At 44.9% G+C, this 23911-nt stretch overlaps 2 protein-coding genes across 2 annotated transcripts in view; both read right to left on the reverse strand.

Annotated features, from left to right (window-relative positions):
• Positions 1–23911, reverse strand: part of KCNK13 (potassium two pore domain channel subfamily K member 13) — a 125219-nt gene that overhangs the window by 62677 nt on the left and 38631 nt on the right. The gene's annotated exons all lie outside the window — the stretch shown is intronic.
• LOC116485175 (glutaredoxin-1-like) lies at positions 15446–15715 on the reverse strand. Its single transcript, XM_032753749.1, has one exon. It carries the CDS (start codon positions 15713–15715, stop codon positions 15446–15448), a length of 270 nt encoding a protein of 89 aa, XP_032609640.1.

Consider the following 23911-nt stretch of genomic DNA (forward strand, 5'->3'; position numbering starts at 1 on the left):
TTTGAGACGGAGTCTTGCTCTGCTGCCCAGGCTGGAGTGCAGCGGCGCCATCTCGGCTCACTGCAAGCTCTGCCTCCTGGGTTCACGCCATTCTCCTGCCTCAGCCTCCCGAGTAGCTGGGACTACAGGCACCCGCCACCACGCCCAGCTAACTTCTTTTTGTATTTTTAGTAGAGACGGGGTTTCACCATGTTAGCCAGGATGGCTACCATCCACTGACCTCGTGATCCGCCTGCCTCGGCCACCCAAAGTGCTGGGATTACAGGCAAGAGCCACTGCGCCCGGCCTCTTCTGCCTTTCTTATATTTCTCTGACCTCTGCTAGGAAAGATTCTCTACTTTTAAGGCCTCATGTGATTAAGTTGAGCGTACCTGGAGAATGCAGGATAATCTCCCTATTCGCAGGTTCCAGGGAATGGAACCTGTCCTGGGGCAGGGGCCATTATTTGGCCTATTCCATCAGCACAGCGTCTCCGTATCACAGGCATTCAACAAATGACTAATGACTTTAATGAATGAAAGAGCTAAAGAACACTGTGAGCTGAGTGCACATTAACCGGAGACACACAATTCTGCTGCTGTGCTGATATTTTGCTGATTAGAAAGTATCCTATCCATGAAAAACTAATTGTTTGCTGGGCAGAAAGCATCACAGTGTAGGATAATGAAAGCAGCTCAGATTTCTCTTTGGCATTTCAGTGAAACAACGTTCTTGGTGCTGGGTACACATTAGAATCAGCAAGGAGCTTTTACAAAATATCTATGCCAAGGCCTCTCGGAGACCAATTAAGTCAGAATCTCTGGGGGCATTGCTATCTGTTAAAAACTGCCCAGGTGATTTGAAAGGGCAGCTGGGGTTGAGTCACTGGCTTAGAATTAGCCCTGTCTCAGCCTGGGCAACACAGTGAGACCCCATCTCTACAGAAATTTTTCTTTTAATTAGCCAGGTGTGGTGGTGCATGGCTATAGTCCCAGCTACATGGGAGGCTGAGCCAGGAGGAACATCTGAGCTCAGGAGTTTGAGGCTGCAGTGAGCCATGATCATGCCACTGCACTCCAGTCTGAGCAACAGAATGAGACTCTGTCTCAAAAATACTACTACTAATAATAATAGCCATGTCTCATAAATGAGGACTGGCAACTTTTCTCATTCTATTGCCTTTTGTTATGGACTAAATTGTGTCCACCCCAAATTTCTGTGTCAAAGTCCTAACCTGACAGTACCTCAGAATGTGACTGTATTTGGAGACAGGGTCTTTAAGGAGGTACTTAAATGAAAACAAGATCCTTAGTGTGGGCCCTAATCCAATCTGGCTGGTGTCCTTAAAGGAGACCAGGACCCAGACACACATGGAGGGAAGACCACATGGAGACACAGGCAGAAGGCAGTCATCTGCAAGCCAAGGAGAGAGGTCTCAGATGAGACCAATCCTGCTGATACCTTGATCTCAAACTTCCAGCCTTCAGAACTGTAGGAAAATAAACTTCTGTTGTTTAAACCACCCAGTGGCTTGGTTATGGCTGCCCTAGCCGACTGATACAGTTTCAAAGTACCAGGTGCCTTTCAGCTTCCTCAGTGAGTGCAAGTTCCTGGGGGTGGGACTTGCTGTCTCACCTTCATTTCCCTGATGCTTATCAGGCTGTTTGAATATAGCTATAGTTCAATAAATACAACTAAAGCAGCTGTGACCCTGGGCTTATGTCCCAGCTCTGCCACTAATTGGCCATGTGATCTTGGCTAAGTTAACAAGCTTCGGAGTCTTCATCTGAAAAATGCCACTCCATGAGAGTGCTGAGATAGTGTGTGACGGAACCATGCTGGGAAATCTACCCAGATCTTTCCACAGCCTGCCTGATTTTGATTTGGATATGAAGGCTTATTAGGTAGGTATTGAATGAATGAGCAGTGTCACAGAGCAAACCATGCAAACCTTTTCTTCTGTCAGCTCAGCTATATTTTAAAAATTAGTTTTATAATACCTTTGGTCTCCTCCAAGTTAGTTTCTCCCTTTTTTTTCCATGTTCATTGAGTGCCTTGGGCCAGTTTGTGAATATCATGTCGCAAACAAAACTCAACAATTTCACACTCCATCTTTAAACAGTAAGTGAGTACAACCCTTTTGCAAAGCAATGTCAAATTATGGGTGAACTGAGGTCAGGAGTTTGAGGCCACCCTGGCCAACATGGTGAAACCCTGTCTCTACTAAAAATACAAAAAAAATTTAGCCAGGTGTGGTGGTGGGCACCTGTATTCCTAGCTACTTGGGAGGCTAAGGCTGAGGCAGGAGAATTGCTTGAACCTGGGAGGTGGAGGTTGCAGTGAGCTGAGATTACGCCACTACGCTCCAGCCTGGGTGACAGAGTAAGACTCTGTCTCAAAAAAAAAAAAATTATGGGTGAAAAGTCTTTAAAATATTCATGCCCTATTATCCAGAAACTTCACTTCTGTTACTCACTTCTGAGGAAAAGCTGCTAAATACAGAAATAGCTTTATCTGTAAGTAGATTACTTATAGCATTATATATAACTAAAAAAAACAGTGAAAATCTAAATGTCCAGTAAGAGGGGACAAATAAAATATAGTACATGCCCATCATAGACTATGATGGAGCTATTAAAATTGTGGAAAATGTTTACATGATGGCAGTTATCTTAAGAAAGAGATATAAAATATATAGGTTAAAAATAGATCTGCTGGGTGTGGTGGCTCACACCTGTAATCTCAGCACTTTGGGAGGCAGAGGTGGGCAGATCACTTGAGGTCAGGGGTTCGAGACCAGCCTAGCCAACATGGTGAAACACCGTCTCTACTAAAAATACAAAAATTAGCCGGGCGTGGTGTTGCACGCATGTAATTCCAGCTGCTCGGGAGGCTGAGGCAGGAGAATCACTTGAACCTGGGAGGCAGAGGTTGCAGTGAGCTGAGATTGTGCCACTGTACTCCAGCCTGGGTGACAGAGCAAGACTGTCTCAAATAAAATAAAATAAAATAAAATAAAATAAAATAAAATAAAATAAAATAAGAAGCATAAAGGTAAGGCTAAAAGGCAATCCAACAAGGTGCTAATAAAGTGGGTGCCTTAACAGTGGGCTATAAGTGATTTTCCGTCCTGACCTTTGCTGCTCTGGGCTCCTGACTTTTTTCTATAATGAGCATATACTACATTTATCATGGGAGAAAATAGAGTTAGTATAAAACAGCCAACAATAAAGAACAGAAACAGGACCGAGGAGTCCTATTTTGCTTCAGGATTCAGCTATCCCATTACAATACTTGGGAATGATCAAACACCATTTAGCTAATGACATTGTCACAGCGTAACAACATCCCTCCCCAGAAGGTTTTCCTGATGTGGGTGTAAAACACATCCTAAGGAAGCCATGGTGCTTACAGGGAGGCAAAGGACAGAGGCTGCCAAGTGCTGCTTCAGCAACTTCTCTTCTATCCCTTTTACAAAACATTCTCTTTAATTAATTTAACAGAAACCTGTCGATGAAAGTCAATATTTACATAAACGGGCACTTCTGATAAGGCACAAATATTATTCTTATTCTTTGCAGCATGCTCTCCATAGCAGTTCCTACCTCGGTAGTGAGCCAGAAACCTAGAGGTTGGCTGGTTGCCTCCCTCACCCTCATTGTCATGTTCAGTCCTTCAAGTCCTAGTGACGATGGACTCCAAATCGTCCTCCAGTCAGTCCATTTCTCCTATGGCCAATGCCACCACCATCTCTCCCTCAACAACTGCAATAACCTCCCAAGCCGCAGACTGCAATGGGTGTATTTATCCAATTCTGTACCCCCATTGTATCTAGGAAGTAACTAACTTGCTTTTGATTTTATGGGCTCATAGGCAGAAGGGACTTGCCTTGTCTCAAATGAAACTTTGGACTTGGACTTTTGGGCTAATGCTGGAATGAGTTAAGACTTTGAGGACCTGTGTTTTGAAATGTGAGGACATGAGATTTGGGAGGGGCCAGGGGCAGAATGATGTGATTTGGCTTTGTGTCCCCACCCAAATCTCATCATAAATTTGAATCCCATAATCCCATAGATCGTGGGAGGAACCCAGTGGGAGGTAAATGAATCATGGGGGGCAGATCCCCCCATGCCGTTCTCATGATAGTGAGTGAGTTCTCACAAGATCTAATGGTTTTATAAGCATCTAACATTTTCCCTGCTGGCACTCACTTCTCTGTCCTGCCACCATGTGAAGAAAGACGTGTTTGCTTCCCCTTCTGCCGTGATGGTAAGTTTCCTGAGGTCTCCCCAGCCACTTAGAACTGTGAGCCAATTAAACCTCTTTTCTTTATAAGTTACCCAATCTCGGGCAGTTCTTTATAGCAGCGTGAGAACAGACTAACACAGTAGATAAAACTCAAAGTAAGCTCCTGTGGGAAGACTTGGTCATCCTCACTGGAATAGTGCACAGACACACACACATCACACATGGAATACTATGCAGTCATAAAAAGAACAAAATCACATCTTTTGTGGGAACATAGATGGAGCTGGAGGCCATTATCCTTAGCAAACTAACACAGCAACAGAAAACCAAATACTGCATGTTGTCACTTATAAGTGGGAGCTAAATGATGAGAACACATGGACACAGACAGGAGAACAACAGACACTGGGGCCTACTTGAGAGTGGAGAGTGGGAGGAGGGAGAAGCAGAAAAAATAACTATTGAGTACCAGTCTTAGTACCTGGGTGATGAAATAATTTGTACAAAAAAACTCCTGTGACACAAGTTTACTTATATAACAAACCTGCACATGTACCCCTGAACCTAAATTTTTTTTTAAGTTAAAAAATAAACAGAAAGCCAGGTGCAGTGCTCCGTGCCTATAATTCCAGCACTTTGGGATACCAAGGTGGGTGGATTGCTTGAGGTCAGGAGTTTGAGACCAGCCTGGCCAACATGGTGAAACCTTGTCTCTACTAAAAATACAAATATTAGCCAGGCGTGGTGGTGGGCGCCTGTAATCCTAGCTATTTGGGAGGCTGAGGCAGGAGAATTGCTTGAACCTGGGAGGCGGAGCTTGCAGTGAGCCAAGATCATGCCACTGCACTCCAGCCTGGGCAACAGAGTGAGACTTGGTCTCTAAATAAATAAATAAATAAACAGAAAATGACAGTTATCCTAGTGGGTATGAACTGGTATATCTCTGTGGTTTTAATTTGCATTTTTCTAGTAACTAGTTCTGTTTGTGTGATGATTATTTATTGATTTGCATATGTTGAACCAACCTTGCATCCTGGAAATGAAGCCTACTTGATCGTGGTGGATTAGTTTTTGATGTACTGCTGGATTCAGTTTACAGGTATTTTATTGAGAATTTTTGCATCAATGTTAATCAAGGATATTAACCTGAAGTTTTCTTTTTTTGTTGCATCTCTGCCAGGTTTTGGTAAAGGAATGACCCTGGCCTCATAGAATGAATTGGGGAGGAGTCCTTCCTCCTCAATATTTTGGAATAGTTTCAGTAGGAATGTTACCAGCTCTTCTTTGTACATCTGGTAGAATTCAGCTGTGAAGCCATCTGATCCTGTGCTTTTTTTTTGGTTGGTAGGCTATTTATTACTGATTCAATTGTGGAGCTTGTTATTGGTCTGTACAGGTAATCAGTTTCTTCCTGGTTCAGTCTTGGGAGGGTGTATGTGTCCAGGAAAGTATCCATCTCCTTTAGGTTTCCTAGTTTGTGTGCATACGGGTGTTCAAAACAGTTTCTGATGGTTATTTTATTTCTGTGGGGTCGGTGGTAACATCCTCTGCCCTTTCTAGTTGTGTTTACTCGGATGTTCTCTCTTTTCTTCTTTATTAGTCTAGCTAGTGGACTCTCTGTCTTAGTAATTTTTTCAAAATAACCAACTCCTGGATTTGTTGATCTTTTGAATGGTTTTTCATGCCTCTATTTTCCTTCAGTTCAGGTCTGATTTTGGTTATTTTTAAAAATGAAAATAACAAGTGTTGGCCAGGATGCAGGGAAACTGGAACTCTTGTGCATTCCCATGGGGGTGTAAGATGTTGCAGTTGTTGTGGAAAATGGTATGGCAGTTCCTCAAAAAGTTAAACAGGATTATCATATAACCCAGTAATTCTACTCCTAAACATCCAAAAATATTGAAAACAAGTACTCAAATACGTGTACACAAATGTCCATAGCAGCACTATTCATAAAAGCCAAAAGGTGGAAACCCATATGTCCATAAACTATAAAGCACTAAATCATGCTACGATGTAGATAAACCTTGAAAACATTAAGCTAAGTGAAAGTGTAACCCAGAATCCCGGAATTTTGGGTATGCACTGTGAAAAAGTACGTACTTGTAACTGTTGCATCTTAAGTTCTTGATGTTTCAAAAAAGTTCCAGGAAGAAACTCAGCCCTAGAAAACAAACATGGGTTGGATCCAGAGATGCCTGGGCTGGAGATAAACTTTGCCCAACTCCCCTCATTACCCTACTAAACTCTCCTCCCAGGGAGGAGCTTGCTTATTCACCATTTCCTATACACATATGTAGAAGCGTGATCGGTGACGGTGCCTTCACTGCATTTACTCTTCCTTTACATACAATGACTCAGCTACCAGCCCAATAAAAAGCCCTGTTTTCACCATTATTTGGGGAGGCACTGCTTTGGGAACTATCCCACTGTTCTTCTTACTTGCTGCAAGTAATAAAATCTCTTTGTTAACTCCTCCTTGGTTGTAGTCATTGAGCTGTCACTGGCCAAGCAATCGAACCCACCTGTTGTGTGGGTAAGAAACAGAGCCAGACACAAAGGTCACATATTGAAGGATTCCATTTAATGAGAACTGTCTAGGACAGAGAAATCTATACAGACAGAAAACAAGTTGGTGGTTGCCAGGGGCTGAAGGGAAGAGCAAATGAGGAGTAACCATTCAAGTGGTATGAGGTTTTCACCGGGGGCAACAAAAATGCTTTGGAACTAGATAGAGGTAATGGGTGCACAACACTGTGAATGTACTAAGCACCACTTCATTGTATACAAGTGGTTCCCCCTTACGTAAGGTTTTGCTTTCTGAGGTTTCAGTTACCTGTGGTCAACTATGGTCCAAAATATTAAATGAAAAATTCCAGAAATAAACAATTCCTAATTTTTTTTTTTCTTTGAGACAGAGTCTCGCTCTGTCTCGCCCAGGCTGGAGTGCAATGATGCAATCTCGGTTCACTGCAGCCTCCACCTCCTGGGTTCAAGCGATTCTCTTGCCTCGGCCTTCCGAGTAGCTGGGACTACAGGCATGCACCACCACGCCTGGCTAATTTTTGTATTTTGAGTAGAGACGGGGTTTCATCATGTTGGCCAGGCTGGTCTCAAACTCCTGACCTCAGGTGATCCACCCGCCTCAGCCTCCCAAAGTGCTGGGATTACAGGTGTGAGCCACTGCACCCAGCCCAATTCCTAAGTTTTAAATTGAGTGCCGTTCTAAGGAGCATGATGAGATCTCTCACTGTCCCACTCTGTCTCACTTCAGACATGTTCATCCCTTTGTCCAGCTATATACACTGTTGCCCTTGAGTCAATGAGTAACTGTCTAGGCTATCAGATCCACTGTTGCAGTGCTTGTATCAAGTCACCCTTCTTTTTCTTAACAATGGCTCAGAAGCATGACGGTAGTGATGCTGGCTATTGTTATAATTGTTATATTTTATTCTTAGTTATTGTTGTTAATCTCTTACTGTGCCTTATAAATTAAACTTTATTATAGATATGTATGTGCAGGAAACACAGTATCATATAGGGTTCAGTAGTATCTGAGGCTTGAACCATCCACCCGGGGTCTTGAAATAGATTCTCTAAAGATAAGGGAGGAATTACTGTATTTTGACATGGTTAATTTATGTACGCACATTTCACCTCAACTAAAAAAATAACGGTAATATCTCCCAGTAGGAGAAAAGATGAGCGCATTTGCTTGCAACCGCTTGTAAGATTGGGGATTTCTTGAGCAGTTGTGACACAGACCCGTGGGGTATGCGGCATTCACCTGGCCTGCTGTGCATGGCCTCCTGGGAATTGTGGGGCAAGGGGAACCTTTGCAAACCCGAAGCTCATGCTGCCTGCTGTGTTGTAATGAGCGGTCTAAATCCACTTGGGCTTGTCTCCTTTCCCAAAGCATCCATGGAGGTTTGGTGAGCTGACCTAGCTGGGGCCTGCTGCTTACAGGCTGCTTGCTGCTTGACAGGCCTCATTGTCCCCTGATGTACATGAGCCAACAGGGCGCACAGAACTTCCTTTCCAGGGATGCAGTCTGCCATAGCAACTGAAAATTGCTATAACTGTGCAATAGTTTATAACTAAACTGTGCAATAGAAAATCTCAACCACAGCCGTGCTTGCTTTTGCCCCCATAATGCCGAGAATATTTATGGGCAAATTGCCAAATACTTGGTGACTTAGTGACATCCATTCAGACAGAAGACAGATTTAAAGGCAGGCTTCAAATATCTTCAGGAGACTATTGCCTGGGAAGGGAGAAAAGGACTCCTTTAAGTGTTCTTACGTTTCTATCTGTGTGGTTACGTGGCTACGATATATGTGAAGAAGAGTGCAAACAATAAATGTAAAAATTCATCAAGTTGTACACTTAAGATTTATATCCTTGACTGTATATCGGTCATATCTCAATAAAATTTTTTTTGGCAGGCATAGAAAAATATGCTTGGAATCATTCCATTTAATGAAAACAAAATGAGCAAACAAACATACAAAGAAACACAGAACCTTCTGGAGCAGTTTAAACACTGTATCAGAGCAAGATGCTGCTCCTTAGAATGAGTAGTGCAATGACCATGCATTACAGCAGTGGTTCTTAATCCTGGCTGATTGAAAATCACCTGAAGAGCTTTTAATAAATACCAATGCCTGGGCACCACCCACAGAGATTCTGATTTAATTGCCTGGGCATAAAAGAACACGTTATAGCTCCCCATGTGGTTTTATCACGGTGGACAAACCATGGCCCACAACCTAGATCGGCCTGTTGCCTGTTTTTTATTTTTTTTTTAATAACATGTTATTGGAACCCACCCATGCATGTTCATTTATGTAAACTCATGGCTGCTTTCAGGCTACAGTCGCAAAGTTGAGCAGTTGCAACAGAGACCATATAGTCTGCAAGCCTGAAATATTTGCTGGCTGGCCCTTTACAGAAAGGGCCCCTGGGTCAGACATCTGAATTGAATGTGGAGTTTATAAAACACAAAAAGATGTTCAGCACCACCTGGCACCTTCTGACTCCAACTCTCCAGGATGAGGCTTGGGCATGACTTCTTTGTAAGTTTCACAGGAGATTTTTCTTGAGGATCCCCTGGTTCTGAATTAGGGCCCTCGGTGCTTTGTGGTGATGCAGTTCCCAGTGGAGCCCAGTGACCAGCAGGAACAGGCTGGCTCTTCCAGAATCACGTGAGGAATGTTTACAACTCAGATCCCCAGTAATTACCTTTCAGAGATTCACACTCAGTTGCTCTGGGGTAGGGTCCATCTACTGCTGTTATAAACAAACCAACCAACAAAACCCCAAAACAATGAATGTAAATGGGACCATTTACATTCAGGAGCTGAAATGAGACCAGGTCCCAGTCCCAAAATTTTGAAGGTGCAATTCCTCCTGATTGCCAGAATCTGCATTGGGTTGGTAGAAGTCAAGTGATTTGGCTCTGACTTTGGATTTAAGTGCAAACAAGAGCGCGGGTTTTGCCCAGGCCACACTTGCAGAGCACTCCAAAGTCTCTGCTCTGCAAAGAAAGTGAGGTGAACCTGCACCTGGATGCAGAAAGAGGGGCCACCTAGCAGAAGGGGAAACCTGCACTGCAAGGCTGCCACCTGGTGAGCACCGGCAATGCTCAACTGGCAATCAAATCCCTCAGGACAGCCACTGCCATCTGTTTCCAGGACAGAAACCAACAACCTAGGTCTCACTCTCAAGGATGATGCACAGGAGCACCCAGACAATCAGGAACATACACCTCCTGGTGGTGGAGACACAAAGAAGCACTTAAAAACATTTTTGTTTTGTCTTTATGAATATGTATATATATTTTCGTCCGAATTCTGCCACTAAAGAAATTTTATTGAGACAGTCTTTTCCTCAGTGAATTCCATTACAAGCTACTTTAATTCTTTCAACAATTTTTCCATGCAGGTAAACCAGTACTATGTTTTTCCATTAAAAAAAAAAACTTTTCAACCAGGTGCAATGGCTCACACCTGTAATCCTAGCACTTTAGGAAGCTGGGGAGGGAAGATTGCTTGAGCTCAGGAGTTAAAGACAAGCCCAGCCTGGGCAATATGGCAAAACCCTGTCTCTACAAAAAATACAAAAAATTAGCAGGGCATGGTGGCACACATCTGTGGTCCCAGCTACTCAAGAGGTTGGGGTGAAAGGATTGCTCAAGCCCAGAAGGATGAAGCTGCAATGAGCTGTGATGACACCACTGCCCTCCACCCTGGGTGACAGAGCAAGACCCTGTCTCAAAAAAAAAAAAAAAAAAATCTTTTCAACAGATTTTTTTTTTTTTACAATAAATTTTACCAAAAATATTTGGTTCATCAATTACTTTGTGTCTATATGAATGCTGTCCCTCGTGGTTTTTGACAATCTGAGTTTCCTTGGATAATCACATTTCCACCAAGATCAATTTTCCTGAGTCAAATTCTGCATATCCAGATTTGCCAAGATGTGATCCTTCTATTGGTTAAAAAAACAATTTTACCATGTGCATTTTTTCCTTCTGTTGCTTTTATTTCATTTGAGTTTTCTATCACATTTAATTTTTTGCAGTTCAGTTGTTGTACTTTTCAACTTTACCATGTTTACTTTCTGCAGTTTCTCATTTGCAACAATTTTTTTATCACTTGCAATTTTAACTATTGTATTTCCTTTTGCGTTTTTTCTACCAATAGTATTTGCAGCGACGACTACAAGATTGATGATTTGCATTGTTTTTAGTTGAGCCATGGAAGAATTGAATGGCTCTTCTCAGATACTCTAGAGATGCTCTACTGGCCGGGATGAATCAACTGTATTGCTCATCCAGTTCTTCTGGATGTTTGTGTTCACACATGAACCAGCAGAGCAAGAATAGATGATGAGTCAAGTGAGTGAAATGATCTGCTTCATTTAAAAAAACTTTTTAAAAGCTTCACTTGGTGGGTGAGAGTCCCTGCATGTCAGCAGCACTGCCTTACCCACAGAATACAACGTAAATGGCATCGCTAGAGATATGCAGAATGGTGCAGGAATGTGAGAAAAAGGTAAGAAGGGCCAAGGAGAATGAGCAGAGCAGGATGTTTGGCTGAATTCCAGGCAAAGACACAGGGACTAGACATGGTGCTGAGGCAGAGCCTTGATCTAAGAGAAGACGTCCTAGCTCCCAGAATTGGGATATAAGGTCAGGGTGGGGCCAGCCCCAAGGTTGATTTTCTGCTGAACAACTAGCCTAGGATCCTTAGACTCCCTAGGAGTGAATTCTCTCTTAAGAGCCTGAAGTGTGGCCCAGTGACCCACCTGTGAGGGATGCGTGGAAGGGGTGGGGCCAGAAAATTACTAGAGAAGTCAATTCACCTGAAGAAATCAGTCACCTTATTTATTTAGGTAAAAAAATAGTCACAAGAGAAGGTTTCGCTGTAATACTCTATGGTAAGCAACTGGCTGCACAGAGGGAAAGTGGCTTTATCGTTGTGACCAAGCCATCTGGGGCTGTTGTCACAGAGAGGGACATTCTGCATCTAGAGATGAAAGGGCTCAGCCCCTTCTCCAGATGCCCCAGATAACCTTCTCCAAATAAGTGCAGGTCAACATCTTTCTGCTTTGTCTCAGGACAACAAAAGCGAACATTTCACTGTCTTCTATACTGTTCTCTCCCACTGCCAGACTACAATCAATGAAATGCACAGAAAAAGGGCACAGCTGGGAAACAATTGAGCTTGAGTAGCAACTAACAATTCCCCTCATTCTTTCCCTGAGCTAATCAACCACACCTCCTAGAGCCAATAAGGAGAGGTCCTCTTCTCTGTGTATATATGAAATGTAACACATTTGGGGAAAAAACTGAATAAATGTATAAATGGCTTGAGCATCTTTGTAACTAATACTCAGTCAAGAAATAGAAAATTTCCAGAACCTCAGTGGGTGGCCAACTCTCCATCCTCCATCTGACACCCCAGGGCAGTTTCTTGACTTGCACAGAATCTGAGATTTGGACGGAGAACTAGAGCTTTGTTTTGCAAAGGTCCACAAGATCTGGAGATGTCTAGAAATGAAGTTGGGGTTCTCAACTTAGTGGCTCTAAGGCAACACTCAGGGAATTAAGTATTAATAGGCTAATGCAGGGAGTTCCTGATCAGGGGGTTCAGAGTGAGACTCAGAGACTCAGGGATGTATTTTTTTTTTTTTTGAGACAAAAGTCTCGCTCTTGTCGTCCAGGCTGGAGTGCAATGGTGCCATCTCAGCTCACTGCAAACTTTGCCTCCCGAGTTCAAGCGATTCTCCTGCCTCAGCCTCCTGAGTAGCTGGGATTACAGGCACCTGCCACCATGTCCAGCTAATTTTTGTATTTTTAGTAGAGACAGGGTTTCACCATGTTGGCCAGGCTGGTCTCAAACTCCTGACCTCAGGTGATCCGCCCGCCTTGGCCTCCCAAAGTGCTGGGATTACAGGCGTGAGCCACTGCACTTGGCCAGGGATATGCATATTTGGTAAGTACCCCAGGAGATTCAATAGTATGTGGTTCTCAAAGACATGCCCCTTTAGAAAGACATGCACTGAATCCATAGACACTTAGCTCAGGAGGCGCTATGTGACTCCTTATGTCCTTGCTACTCAAAGTGTGGCCCCAGACTAGCAGTAGTGGCATCACCTGGAATGCAAAATCCTGGGTCCCACTCCAGAGCTCCTGAATCAGATGCTTTTTTTTTTTTTTTTTGAGACAAAGACTCACTCCGTCACCCAGGCTGGAATGCTGTGGCATGATGTCGACTCACTGCAACTTCTGCCTCCCGAGTAGCTGGGATTACAGGTGCCTGCCACCGTGCCTTGCTAATTTTTGTATTTTTAGTAGAGACAGGGTTTTACTATATTGGCAAGGCTGGTCTTGAACTTCTGACCTCAAGTGATCCACCCATCTTGGCCTCCCAAAGTGCTGGGATTACAGGCATGAGCCACCACACCGGCTCAGGTGCATTTTTATACGGTCTTGCTGGTAATCTGCACTCACATTAAAGCTGTAGTAGCACACCTCTGGGTTCCTTAAAGACAGTTCTCAGCAGGGGCAATCAGGAAATATGAGTTGGGCAGGTGGTTTGGCTGTCACAATGACTGGCATTTAGTATGGAGGGGGTAGGGCTGTTACACGTCCAGCACATTAAATAAATATCCTGGCCAGGTGAGGTGGTTCACGCCTATAATCCCAGCACTTTGGGAGGCGGAGGCAGATGGATCACTTGAGTCTCGGATTTCGAGACCAGCCTGGGCAACATGGCGAAATCCTGTCTCTACAAAAAAATACAAAAATTAGCTTGTCGTGGTAGTGCATGCTTGTGGTCTCAGCTGCTCGGGAGGTTGAGGTGGGAGGATCACCTGAGCCCAGGAGGTTGAGGCTACAGTGAGCTGTGATTGCGCCACTGCACTCCAGCCTGGGTGACAGAGCAAGTCCTTTCTCAAAAAAGAAAAAAAAAAAAAAGGCCCGGCGCAGTGGCTCACACCTGTAATCCCAGCACTTTGGGAGGCCAAGGCAGGCAGATCACGAGGTCAGGAGATTGAGACCATCCGGGCTAACATGGTGAAACCCCGTCTCTACTAAAAAAATACAAAAAATTACCCAGGCGTGGTGGCGGGTGCCTGTAGTCCCAGCTACTTGGGAGGCTGAGGCAGGAGAATGGCGTGAACCTGGGAGGTGGAGCTTGCAGTGAGCTGAGATCACGCCACTGCACTCCAGCCTGGGCGACAGAGCGAGACTCCACCTCAGAAAAAAAAAAGAAAGAAAGAAAAGGAAGTCCTGCATCCTGTACAACTTCCAAATGTCTCACTGGATAAATAGCTGCATTTATCTGAGTCTAGAACCTAATTCTTGTTTTTTCATCTATAGGTATCTTTTTATTAGAAAAGAAATTAAACATTCTCAATAGAGACTGAAGAAGGAAACTAACAATCTTACAGTTCTAGAAAAGGCAAACTTCATAAGGGATTCTTAAGTTTTCAAAGCACTGGGGGCTCTTTCACAGATACACTCTTGGGGTAGGGGGCTGTAAGTTTTCTCAGATGTTTTACATTTTGTGCTTTAATTTTTGCTGGTACTCTAAATCAAATAAATACACAGTGTTCAGGATTATCTGGACGGCCATCTTAAATAACAGAGTGTTCCATATGACCACAGCCTCTGCACTTGTGCCTCTGATCCATGTGACAGCAAGACCAACTATGCTTTACTTTTCATATGATTTCTCCAGTTGGGTCCTGAGACCTTTCAGATAATTTTTTTTTTTTTTTTTTGAGACAGAGTCTCACTCTGTTGCCCAGGCTGGAGTGCAGTGGCGCAATCTCGGCTCACTGCAAGTTCCGCCTCCCAAGTAGCTGGGACTACAGGCGCCTGCCACCATGACTGGCTAATTTTTTGTATTTTTAGTAGAGATAGGGTTTCACCGTGTTAGCCAGGATGGTCTCGATCTCCTGACCTTGTGATCCACCCGCCTCTGCCTCCCAAAGTGCTGGGATTACAGGCATGAGCCACCGCGCCCGGCCCTTTCACAGAATCTTTCACAGAATTGTTGAACATTTCCTATGAGATCTGTGAGAGGACATGGTGGACAACACTGGTTCAGGGCAGTGATTCTCAAGGTGGGATGGGATGGGGTGGGGTTGAGTCTCCAGAGAGGTGTGTGTAGTTTGAAAGAACACATTCAAAATACCCACTGATTTCATAACACCAACTCCATAAAGTCAAGCGGAAAAATGATTTCAGCTAATGGGCAGTAGCAGAAAACCAACTAAGGATTCATCATTGTGGAGAAGGAGTCTGTATAAACATAGTTGAAAAACACTGGCTTACAGGCAGAGGAATGCTGACACATGGAGAACAGTAAGAAACGCACGCCAAAGAGAAAGAACAACTGAGGGTGAGTGAGCGAATCCTAGGCCAGAACTTGTCACAGTCTTCTGAAAACCAAAGAGCACATCAAGACGAAAACCAAGATGGCCCATCAACCTCCTTGGCCCCATGGTTAAGAGCAAGTTGATCCACTTTTAAATACTGAGGCAAAAGAAGAAAAAAGCTGTTTGTGCCTCCCAAATTCATCCACCAGGAAGTGCTGTCATCACGTGCAATGCCATCCAGCTCTTGAGGAGGAAAGTCAGCATGTGGCCTGCTCTGTGGTTACTGCAAAACTCCAATCTGCTTTAGCCGTGTCAGCAGTTCCCCACTCTATTGCATAGTGACTAGATCACTGCATCTGCCTATACAATCTTTACCAATAAAGACTCGAGGCCCTGTTCTTGCTCCCGTGAGCTGTTCCAAATAATGAATCTCGTTAGTGTGGCTGGTGGCTGTGATATCGACAAATTCCAGAAGCCCTTGTTTGATGGGCAATTGACTGAGGATCTCTTGGGTCCTCCTGCAGAATGGGCAGGTGGGCTTGATGAACACAACCACCTTCCCAGGCTGGATTTTGCAGTTCACACACTCTTGAGCCATGCCAACAGGCTGCGGTCTCCCCTGGAAGAATCCTCAGCTGTAGGTATTGCATGGGTATTGAGCTGAACCTAAGTCTTGTTTTACAAATAAACACACTCTTTGTTTTTGCACAGTTTTAATGTTTACTGAAATTTCCAGGCAGGCAACTGCCCTATAAGTTGAGGGAAGGCTCAACATGTTTTTTTTGTTTTTTTTTTTTTTGAGACGGAGTCTCACACTGTCGCCCAGGCTGGAGGGCAATGGCCCATCTCGGCTCACTGTAAGTTCTGCCTCCCGGGTTCATGCCATTCTCCTGCCTCAGCCTCCCAAGTAGCTGGGACTACAGGTGTCCACCACCACGCCCGGCTAATTTTTTGTATTTTAGTAGAGATGGGGTTTCACCATGTTAGCCAGGATGGTCTTGATCTCCTGACCTTGTGATCTACCCGCCTTGGCCTACCAAAGTGCTGGGATTACAGGCACAAGCCACCACACCCAGCCAACATGTATTTTAAGAGTAACCAAATGTGCACCATCTCGGGCAATCTCATCATGGACAGTAAAGCGGTGGTGTGCAGTACAGAGAACCCGTGTCAGCCTACCTGTTGGTACAAACACCTGAGCACTTCATTATAGTCAGACCCTAGCATTTATATATTGATATGCTTTTTTTTTTGAGATGGAGTCTCAGACTGTCCCCCAGGCTGGAGTGCAATGGTGCAATCTCAGCTCACTGCAACCTCTGCCTCCTGGATTCAAGTGATTCTCCTGCCTCAGCCTCCCGGAGTAGCTTGGACTACAGGCATGCACCACCACTCCCAGCTAATTTTTGTATTTTTGGCCAGGCTGGTCTGGAACTCCTGGCCTCAAACAATCCACGCGCCTTGGCCTCCCAAAGTGCTGGGATTACAGGTATGAGCCACCACACCTGGCCCATATTATTTTACTATAAATGTTTTCTGTTGTTTATTCTTTTATAATTAGGGCAGTATAATGTCTTTCTAAAATATATGTGTAGTTTATTGTACCTATAAAATTTCATTTCAGGATAATAAATAGTTATAAAATTTCATGATAGTATCACAAATTTTTTTTTTGAAGACATAGTCTCACTCTGTCACCCAGGGTGGAGTGCAGTGGCGAGATCTCAGCTCACTGCAAGCTCTGCTTCCTGAGTTCAAATGATTCTCATGCCTCAGCCTCCTGAGTAGCTGGAATTACAGGCATGAGCCACCATGCCTGGCTAATTTTTGTATTTGTAGTAGGGATAGGGTTTCACCATGTTGGCCAGGCTGGTCTCGAACTCCTGACCTCAGGTGATCCGCCCGCCTCAGCCTCCCAAAGTGCTGGTATTACAGGTGTGAGCCACTGAGCCCAGCACCTTTCTGATTTTGCCTATTAGTATGTGATGTGGAAAACGTTTCAGATGGTACAGTATGTCAAAATGAGATCTCTTCAGAAGTTCTGTGTTTACTGTGGGGCCTTATGGCACCCAGCTCATAAATTGTTTTTGACATAAAAAGGGAGTTGGCAGGTATTATAGGAGTTGAGCAGAACTATTCTGATTGAATCACCTCATATTTCAAAGGCCTTGAAACCCAGGGAGATGGAATGCCCAAGGTCACAGGGATAACTAGTGTCAGAATAACCAGACACCCAAGAATTCAGACCCAACCAGGACTTGGCCTCCTGCCACCAGCACTGCCAGCTCAGCCTGCCCAGGTTTCTGGAGGGCTCCTTGTCTCCATAGAAAACCTCCTTCTATGCCCCTGCTTTTGCCAAGTCCTGGACAATGATTTGGAACATCATGCAGTCTTACTAGGAAGCAAGAAACCTTTGCCGGACTGTTATTATTTTTTTATTTTTTTTTGAGACAGAGTCTTGCTGTCGCCCAGGCTGGAGTGCAGTGGCGCGATCTCGGCTCACTGCAAGCTCCGCCCCCCGGGGTCCATGCCATTCTCCTGCCTCAGCCTCCCGAGTAGCTGGGACTACAGGCACTCGCCACCTCGCCCGGCTAATTTTTTGTATTTTTAGTAGAGACGGGGTTTCACTGTGTTAGCCAGGATGGTCTCGATCTCTTGACCTCATGATCCACCCGCCTCGGCCTCCCAAAGTGCTGGGATTACAGGCGTGAGCCACTGCGCCCGGCCTGTTATTATTATTTTTTAACCTAGGACCTTTTCTTTCGTATGCAGAAATTACAGCTATAAAATAAACAGATCCCTTGTGCCTGGCTGTCTTTGGACACAAATTGCTGCCTGTCCTTGTCTGTTTAGAGTTGGATTCAAGGGTCTTCAAGAAAAATGGCCAAAAGGGAAAAAAAAAACAACTTCCTTGATTTGGGGAGACAATGGATTTTGTAGTTAAAGACTCAAAGCTTGGGACTCTAACCCATGAGTACCCTAGTACCCTCAACGACCACAATCCAAGGCCATAGGGTGGGTGGTACTTAGTTTGCATACACAGAATGTCCCCATCAACTGTATAAAAACTTGTGTTTGGTTGTTCTGTCACTTGATTTATCCTGTATATTAAAGTCAAGGGACCCCTTTTTCCTCTAACATCTGTGATTTCAGGTAAGGACTCTAGAGGGAATAAATGAGGTGAGGACTACTTCACCAAGGGGGTGAGAGAAGATCTCATGTCTTCAGGTGAGGCTGAAGATGGGGACCCAGTTTTATAAAAAGCTGAGAGAAGAAAAGGGCTGAGAGAAGAAAAGGGCCTGAAGCAGAAAGGAGCTTGGACAATCAGGAGACAGGAGACCAGCATGAATGAGAGACACGGTGCTGCTGAATGCCTTGGATGGATGGATGGACCCAACCTCACCCTATTTATGTAACCCATTTACCTAAAGGAGCAAAATGGAGTTGGAAAGTAGCTGATCCTGGCTGGTGGCTCATGCCTGTAATCCTAGCACTTTGGGAGGTCGAGGCGTGAAGATCACTGGAGGTCAGGAGTTTGAGACCAGCCTGGCCAACATGGTGAAACCCCATCTCTGCTGAAAAACAAAAATTAGCCAGGCATGGTGGTGCATGCCTGTAATCCCAGCTACTCGGGACGCTGAGGCAGGAGAATCACTTGAATCCAGGAGGTGGAGGTTGTAGTGAGCCAAGATGGTGCCACTGCACTCCAGCCTGGGTGACAGTGTGAGACTCTCTCTCTCAAAAAAAAAAAGAAAAGAAAAGAAAAGAAAAGTAGCTGATCCCCAAGTTCAAGACAGTGACACCTGGCTGGGTGCGGTGGCTCACGCTTGTAATCCCAGCACTTTGGGAGGCCGAGGTGGGCGGATCACGAGGTCAGGAGATCGAGACCATGGTGAAACCCCATCTCTACTAAAAATATAAAAAATTAGCTGGGCGTGGTGGCGGGCACCTGTAATACCAGCTACTCGGAGGCTGAGGCAGGAGAATGGCGTGAACCCAAGAGACGGAGCTTGCAGTGAGCTGAGATCGCGCCACTGCACTCCAGCACTCCAGCCTGGGTGACACAGCGAGACTCCGTCTCAAAAAAAAAAAAAAAAAAGACAGTGACAACTCATATGGAAAGGGACCCCCGGAGACTCTTCCACCTTCCTTGCCCAGCCTGGGTAGGATGGTGTCTCCCTTGGGCTTAATCTGACCATCCCAGGAGGATACGTGGCCCAGGAAAGAAACAGAATGCACATCACCTTTGTGAGACAATTCTGGCAGGATTCATCAAGTGATCACACAAAGGCTTCAAAGACATAAAAAAGATACTATTATCAAGCAAATCCCAGGAGTCCCCAAAGATAGGAATGTATGTGTGACAGGGACAAGATGTCTTATTGCCTTCTAGGTGCTGCTGTGCCAAGAGAGAAAACCGTCTCCAGACAATGTGTTTTCAATGAGGTTTCCAGAAACTCATCAAAGAATGGCCTATATGATCATAGATTTCAAAGAGTCTCTGTGAAAATAATAAATGTTATTGTTTTAAGAGGGGAAAGGGGGTCTGGAGAGAAAGCCCAGAAACCACTCAGTTCCTGACACCCAACAAGAATGCAGGGAGGGGATGAAAGGCGTGCACAGGAGGAGGAGGCACTCAGGGACATGCCAGGCTTTTATTCCAAGGTGCCCTTGAGGAAGAACAAGATTAGGAGGCTCGGCTGAGAAGAGAAAAATTAATGTCAAAGGAAAATTGAGTGGAGGAGCGAGATGAGTGAGTTGTCAGAAAAGGGGAAAGATCAGGAGACAAAAAGAGACAAGAGAAATTGACTCCTGCCCAACAGGAATGTGAAGAGGAAAGACGGGGTCTTCAGGAAGCCTAGAGACTGATCTTATACATCTGGGCACGGCCGGTGCCTCACTGAGCTGCTGAGAATGGAAGCTGAAAAGGCAAAGTCTTTAGACGTAGGAGATACACTTAGAGATCTCTCTGGTCCAGGAGAGAGAAAACAACAACAACAACAACAAACTGTCTGGGCCTGGTGCAGTGACTCACGCCTGTAATCCCAGCACTTTGGGAGGCCAAGGCAGGCAGATCACCTGAGGTCCCGGGTTTAAGACCAGCCTGGTTAACATGGTGAAACCCCATCTCTACTAAAAATACAAAAATTAGCCAGGGAAGTTAGTGGGAGCCTATAATCCCATCTCCTCGGGAGGCTGAGGCAGGAGAATCGCTTGAACTCGGGAGGCGGAGGTTGCAGTGAGGCAAGATCACGCCATTGCATTACAGCTGACAAGAGCGAAACTCCGTTCCCCAAGAAAAGAAAACCTGTCTGTCTCTCTGGGGTGGACAGGATGCTCTAGTTTTATGTGTGTTTGAATCTCCAAAAATACTTGCATTATTTTTCATGGGAAAAGGTCCTGGATAAAATAACTCAGATTGCCTTTAAAATCCCACAGATGCTGGCGAGGCTGCAGAGAAAAGGGAACACTTACACACTATTGGTGGGAATGTAAGTTATTTCAGCCACTGTGGAAAGCAGTTTGGAGATTTCTCAAAGAACTTAGAGTTACCATTTGATCCAGAAATCCTATTCCTAGGTATATATCAAAGGAAAATACATCATTTTTCAAAAGAGATAAATGCACTTGTATGTTCCTCAGCTTGCTAGTCACAATAACAAAGACATGGAATCAACCTAGGTGCCCATCAACAGTGGATTGGATTAAGACAATGTGGTATTATACATATACACCATGGAATATTATGCAGCCTTAAAAAAGGACAAAATTATGTCCTTTGCAGCAATGTAGATGGAGCTGGCAGCCATAATCTTAAGTGTATAACACAGGAACAGAAAGCCAAATGCTGCATGTTCTCACTTATAAGTGGGAGCTAAACATTGAGCGTCCACAGACATAAACATGGGAATAACAGATACTGCAGACTACTAGAACAGGGAGGCATGGGTTGAAAAACTACCTACTGGGGATAATGCTTATTACCTGAGTACAATACACCCATGTAACAAACCTGCACAGGTACCTCCTGTATCTAAAATAAAAGTTGGGGGGAAAAAATCCCAGAATGTTAACAGAACTAAAATTCCCCCAAATCTAATGTCTAATACCTTGGATGAAAGCTTGGCAACTCAACTGGAAGACAGCAACCCATAAGGAGATAGAAAGTCAGTGTTAACTTCTAAGACAGCACAGCCATACTGACTGAGAAGCTCCGCAGAAAAGCACCACTTCCCAAAGGCTATGAGGAATAATGGGAGGAATTTCACAGGGGGTCATGGGAGAGACTCTACTCTCCGTGTCATTGACTCCCAGTAACCAGGAAGGAGACAGGAGAGAAGACAACATTCTGAAGGTGGCTGTGTAGGGCAGGGATTGAGATGATGGGTGCTGGAGTCCAATCGTCCAGGATCGAATCCTGCCTTTGCCACCCAGCATTGCAGCACAGGCAAGATTCTTACTTGATTCTTCTAAGCTTCAATTTTACATCAATTAATGAAGATACTACAGTTGATGGGGGAGTTATGAGCTGAATCTGCAGCCAGTGAGCTTTCTGTATGCTGGGTGGTGTTGTTACCAGCTCTACATCACAGCTGTACATTCCGCCTTAAAGGGAATTCCTGGAGCCCGTACAGATCTGGAGGAGTCCATTTCAATGGGGGGATTTCTTTTTAAAAATTTATTTCCAGCTGGGCACATTGGCTCATGCCTATAATCCCAGCACTTGGGGAGGCCGAGGTAGGTGGATCACCTGAGATCGGGAGCTCGAGACCAGCCTGGCCAACATGGAGAAACCCTGTCTCTACTAAAAATATAAAAGTAGCCAGGTGTGGTAGCACATGCCTGTAATCCCAGCTACTTGAGAGGCTGAGGCAGAAGAATCACTTGAACCTGGGAGGCAGAGGTTGCAGTGAGCCAAGATTGCGCCATTGCACTCCAGCCTGGGCAACAAGAGCAAAACTCCATTAAAAAAAAAAAAAAAAAGATTTCCATAGCTTCTGGGGGGAACAGGTGGTATTTGGTTACATGAGGAAGTTCTTTAGTGGTGACTTGTGAGGCTTTTTTTTTTTTTTTTTGGAAAAGGAGTCTCACTCTGTCGCCCAAGCTGGAGTGCAGTGGTACGATCTTAGCTCACTGCAACCTCCGCCTCCTGGGTTCAAGCGGTTCTCCTGCCTCAGCCTCCCGAGTAGCTGGGATTACAGGAGCGTGCCACCACACCTGGCGAATTTTTTTGTATTTTAGTAGAGATGGGGTTTCACCATGTTGCGCAGGGTGGTTTCAAACTCCTGAGCTCAGGCAATCCATCTGCCTGGGCCTCCCGAAGTGTTGGGATTACACCACCACGCCCGGCCAACTGGTGAGGTTTTGGTGCACCCATCACCAGAGCAGTATACCCTGAACCCAATTTGTAGTCTTGTATCCCTCTCCTGCGTCCCACCTGATGGGAGAATTTCTGAATGTGATGCCCCTGCCCCCTCGTCTAAGTATTGGTTTTGCCATACGAGGACAACACACTGGTCTGGGACAAGATATGAGTGGAGACGTGCTGGGACTTCAGATCAAGATTTCAGACGAATCAAATCTCCTGCCCATTTGGTGCCAGAAGCGATTTCAGAGAGAGACTGAACAACAGGGGCAAAAATGTATTTTGCACCCACTGTGAAGCAGACATGGTTCCAAACACCCTGCCTATGTCACCTCGTCTACTCCTCAGAAGAACTCTGAGGTGTGATTATTATCACCCCATGTCACAGCCTGAGAAACTGAACAGGGGATTGAAGCACCTCGAATGACATAATTCCATCATATACTGCAACCTCCTTAGTTGTAAAGCACGTGGAAGCATCTGCTTGACTCAAATATCTCATGCTGGCCAGGCACGGTGGCTCACACCCGTAACCCCAGCACTTTGGGAGGCTGAGGTGGGAGGACTGCTTGAGCCCTAGAGTTCAAGACCAGCCTGGGCAACATAGTGAAACTCTGGCTCTACAAATAAATAAAACAATTGGCCGGGCATGGTGGCATACACCTGTGGTCCCAGCTGCTCGAGAGGCTGAGGTGGGCGGATCACCTGAGCCCAAGAGCTGGAGGCTTCAGTAAGATGTGATCATGCCCCTGCACTCCAGCCTGGGTGACAAAGCAAGGCCCCGTCCCAAGAAAAACAAACCAACCAACCTACTGCTGAGATACAAATACAGTTTTAAAAGTTGCAGCTCTTCGGACTATTTTTCAAAGTCATTCCTCTGTTTCACGTGGACAAATCAAAGTTATAAAAATAGCCACTACTAATCTGATGAAATTACTGCTTTCCTTTGTTCAATCCACTGCTTCACACTTTGCGGCCTGCCTAACATCCTTGGGACTGATTAGGCCTTCCTCTTCTATTAGGTAGGCAATGTTCTCTCCAGCAAACAGAAGTAGGCCTTATGTCCCCGAGGTCACCAGTACCAGCCAAAAAGTAGCTTGTTGAATGTAATTTCATGCAGAATCAGCTTCCAGTTTAGACGTCATTAGGGCCAGCGTTGCTGAGGTTTGAGACTTGGCCAGTGATAAACAGGTCACCAAAATGCAGCCACGGCACCTATTACAGAGTTTCTTGGGTGAAAACATAGACTCACTTGTTTACATCAAGGTTCCTAAATGAAGATATTTTTAGTTTCATTGAGTTATTTTTTACTCTGGCCAAACCCTAATTATCCAAGTGTAGATTATCTATGCTATTAACTCCAAAGTGGGATCGACTCCAAAAAACTTTATTCTGGCTCCTCGGTACTTCCTAACACAGAACATGCAA

Source organism: Hylobates moloch, unplaced genomic scaffold (genome assembly GCF_009828535.3).
Source record: "Hylobates moloch isolate HMO894 unplaced genomic scaffold, HMol_V3 SCAFFOLD_16, whole genome shotgun sequence".
NCBI lineage: Eukaryota > Metazoa > Chordata > Mammalia > Primates > Hylobatidae > Hylobates > Hylobates moloch.

What these genes read in the sequence shown, in the direction of transcription:
- LOC116485175 (XM_032753749.1), bottom strand. Translation starts at nt 15,715, where the DNA reads ATGGCTCAAGAGTGTGTGAACTGCAAAATCCAGCCTGGGAAGGTGGTT.